This window comes from Octopus bimaculoides, chromosome 10 (genome assembly GCF_046866305.1).
Source record: "Octopus bimaculoides isolate indiv1 chromosome 10, ASM4686630v1, whole genome shotgun sequence".
Classification (NCBI taxonomy): Eukaryota; Metazoa; Mollusca; class Cephalopoda; order Octopoda; family Octopodidae; genus Octopus; species Octopus bimaculoides.
Window position 1 is genome coordinate 45,401,310 of NC_142937.1, and position 3,288 is coordinate 45,404,597.

The following is a 3,288-nucleotide window of genomic DNA, read 5'->3' on the forward strand; positions in this document are numbered from 1 at the left end:
TAAAATTACTGCCAATATTTGAATTGTAACTTTCGTCAAAGAGAAATCTTTCACGAAATCCGGTTTTTAGAATTCAGGTATGAGCAGTTATAAAAACCCTGATTTTGGGGAAATTAATCAGTGTTCGTTGGTTGTCACTGGATTCCACGACACTCACTCTCAGTGTTCGTTGGTTGGCACTGGATTCCACGATACTCACTTTGGATTCCACGATATTCACCACGGCGTTTACGCAGCCTGAGTTAAGATTTATGTATGGTGATAAATGCTTATAATTAAGTTATAAGTGACGGGTTTATCACCATAGATTCCTACTCAAGAAATATTTATATTTATTCTCTTCCAAGTCAAACCTGTTATAAACTGGCGATTCACATCGTTATAAACCAGATAATCAACACCGATATAGTACATTCTAGTAATTATTAAGTACTTCAGAAATAGCAGCTGAAGTACACTGTTCCAGCGTACTACATCCAGTAACGAACACTACTGAAAAAACAATTCGGTATCTTCCATGTCGACACATGATAACCATCACAGTTACATGTGAGCAATCAATAATCCTGCACGGTTAATGAGCTGTGAGGAAATAACTGACGTGAAGCGGTAACGTTGTTTCTGTGAATTTACTTGGACTGTAAGAGCCAATTCTGTTTTTGAGAAGAGCCATTTGACCCTACTAATAATTCAACAACTAATATACAAGCAGGTAAAAGAGTGATACATTGTCTACATGAAATTATGGTATGTCACCGTCGTCACTTCCGGTTTCTAGTGCTATTTACTTTTATTTTTTTAGACCAATTTACTTTCGCTTTTTTTACGACAGTAAACTGCAAATATATTTCGGCGAAAGATGTAATCAATGGCAAGGAAACCAAAACAAAAAACGGTGCTCTACGAACGATGTCCCTTGCGATATTTATCTTAGACCGAGTTACACATAACTGTTCTGCTGCAGCTATTGTCAAATGAACAACAGTAAATCAGTGGCTGGTTCGTTGGAAACCGGTACCTAATATTGTTCATCTAATGCGTTATGAAATATATAAATCAATTAATTAATTAAATAATTAATTAATTAATCAATTAACTAATTAATAATGCTCGTGACTAAGGCCCTGAATCCTGAACCAAGAGATATTTTATTATAGAGTCCCCTGCAGTCTCCCAAGTAATAACCTCAACCCGTACACGCTCAGGAAGCTATGAAGGAGATACACTTGACGGACCGATTTTTGTGCGCGGCAACCGTAATTCTATATTACTGAATTATCCAACAATTAAGCTTCCGTTTATTTGGTGTGTGTGTGTGTGTGTGTGTGTGTGTGTGTGTGTGTGTGTGTGTGTGTGTGTGTGTGTTCAGGTGTATGTGTGTGTGTGTGTGTATGTATGTGTATGTATATATATGTATGTATCTATGTACGTACATATGTATGTATGTATGTATGTATTATTCATGTATGTATGTATGCATGTATGGGCGTGAACTTGATATTTCTTTATTGCCGCATCCTCAACGGTAGAACTCACCAATTCCCACTGTGTGTGTGTGAGTGTGTGTGTGTGTGTGTGTGTGTGTGTGTGTGTGTATGCACATTCATTCATACATACATACATATATACATACACACACACTTGCATTTGTGTGTGTGTGTGTGTGTGTGTGTGTGTGTGTGTACGTGCATGTTTGTTCTATTTCTCAAAAAAATCCAAAAGCTAGAAATTAATTTTAATTAATTTTAATTAATTCCAGAGTTAACTTCCTTGCCTTTCTTGATCACAATTAATCATTTAGATTAATGAATTGTTTTCTATCCTCGCAAAGATCGCAATTTTAATGAATTGAATTTTCTTGCTTCACTACATTAAGTATGCTAACATACACTTTACTGTTTCCTTTTCAAGCAGCAAGAGTCCCTGTGAGTTTTTCCACAGTCATTCTTTTTTAATATTTTGTATATTTTTCCCAATGATAGCTAAACAACAATTTTACTTCTTGAAAAAGAAATGAAGTCAGAACTGTTATTGCCAGTCATTCTGGTCGACAAGCTCTATCAGTTCGCTCTGCATATAAAATATATTTCTTCGTAATTTTGGCACCAGGCTTGTAGTTTTGAAGGGAAGGGGAAGTCGATTACATCGACCCCAGTACTTGAGTAGTACTTTATTTTCTCGACCTCGGAAGGATGAAAGGTAATGTCTACCTTGACAGAATTTGAAATCAGAAAATAAAGCTGAAAGAAATGCCGCTACGCATTTTATCCGGCACGGTAACCGATTCTCCCAACATACCACCTCCTAAACAAATGCTTCAAATTTTTAGCACAAAGCCAGCAAGTTTAGGGGAGGGAGTTAGCCGATTAAGAGGAGTGCTCATTAAAGATTTCCCCTGACCTACTTCAGGTTATTGCAGAAAACAGAACTCGCATAATCATACATGTCTCTACATGTCACATTATAAATTGTAGCTTTCCACTAGTATTTGTTTGTCTTTTACGGCTGCTGAAGTGGACTAAGGTGTTATAATGGAAGCAGTTGAATGCAGATCAGTAATCAGGTTCTTATACTTGAAAGGTCGCACACCGAAAGAGACTTTCGATGAGATGAAAGAAGTTTATGGTAGCAATGCACCATCATACAACATAGTTAAGCACTTGCATCGCCAGTTCAAATGTGGTCGGACATCAGTGGGAACTGCTCTTATTCCCGGACAACCACATTCCTCCATTGATGACGACACCATCCATAAAGTGGAAGCCACCATTTTGGGGGATCGCCGCATAACTATTCGGCAACTAGCCCAAGAAGTGAAGATAAGTGTAGGGTCTATGGAGAAAATCATTCATGACCATTTGCACATGCGGAAGTTGTCTGTACGATAGATTCCCCGGTGACTCACGCCTTTTCAGAACCAGGAACGAGTCAAATGTTCCCAGGCTCTTTTGGCAATGTACCAAGAAAACTAGGAGGACTTTTACGGCAGACTTGTCACACAGGATGAAACATGGATCCGTCACTATGATCCTGAGGCTAAAGTCCAGTCGAAGCAATGGAAGCATGATAACTCACCACCTCCAAAGAAGGCTCGTGACCAACCTTCAAAAGGCAAAGCGATGCTCACAGTCTTTGGGGACCAGCACGGAGTAGTGATGATGGATTTTCTGGCAAAGAGCACCACAATTAACAGGGCATATTATGCTTCTCTGCTACAGAAATTGCGGGACGCCATCAAAGCAGAGAAGCGTTGCATTATGACCAAAGGAGTCCGCCTCCTCCAAGACA

The 3,288-nt window shown here is 38.8% G+C and overlaps 1 protein-coding gene across 1 annotated transcript; it reads left to right on the forward strand.

Moving 5' to 3' along the window:
- Positions 1-2,308: 2,308 nt before the first annotated feature.
- Positions 2,309-2,919, forward strand: LOC149133690 (protein GVQW3-like). Its single transcript, XM_089358271.1, has one exon. It carries the CDS (start codon positions 2,532-2,534, stop codon positions 2,886-2,888), a length of 357 nt encoding a protein of 118 aa, XP_089214397.1. The 5' UTR covers positions 2,309-2,531; the 3' UTR covers positions 2,889-2,919.
- The last annotated feature ends 369 nt before the right edge of the window (positions 2,920-3,288 follow it).

What these genes read in the sequence shown, in the direction of transcription:
- LOC149133690 (XM_089358271.1), top strand. Translation starts at nt 2,532, where the DNA reads ATGGAAGCAGTTGAATGCAGATCAGTAATCAGGTTCTTATACTTGAAA.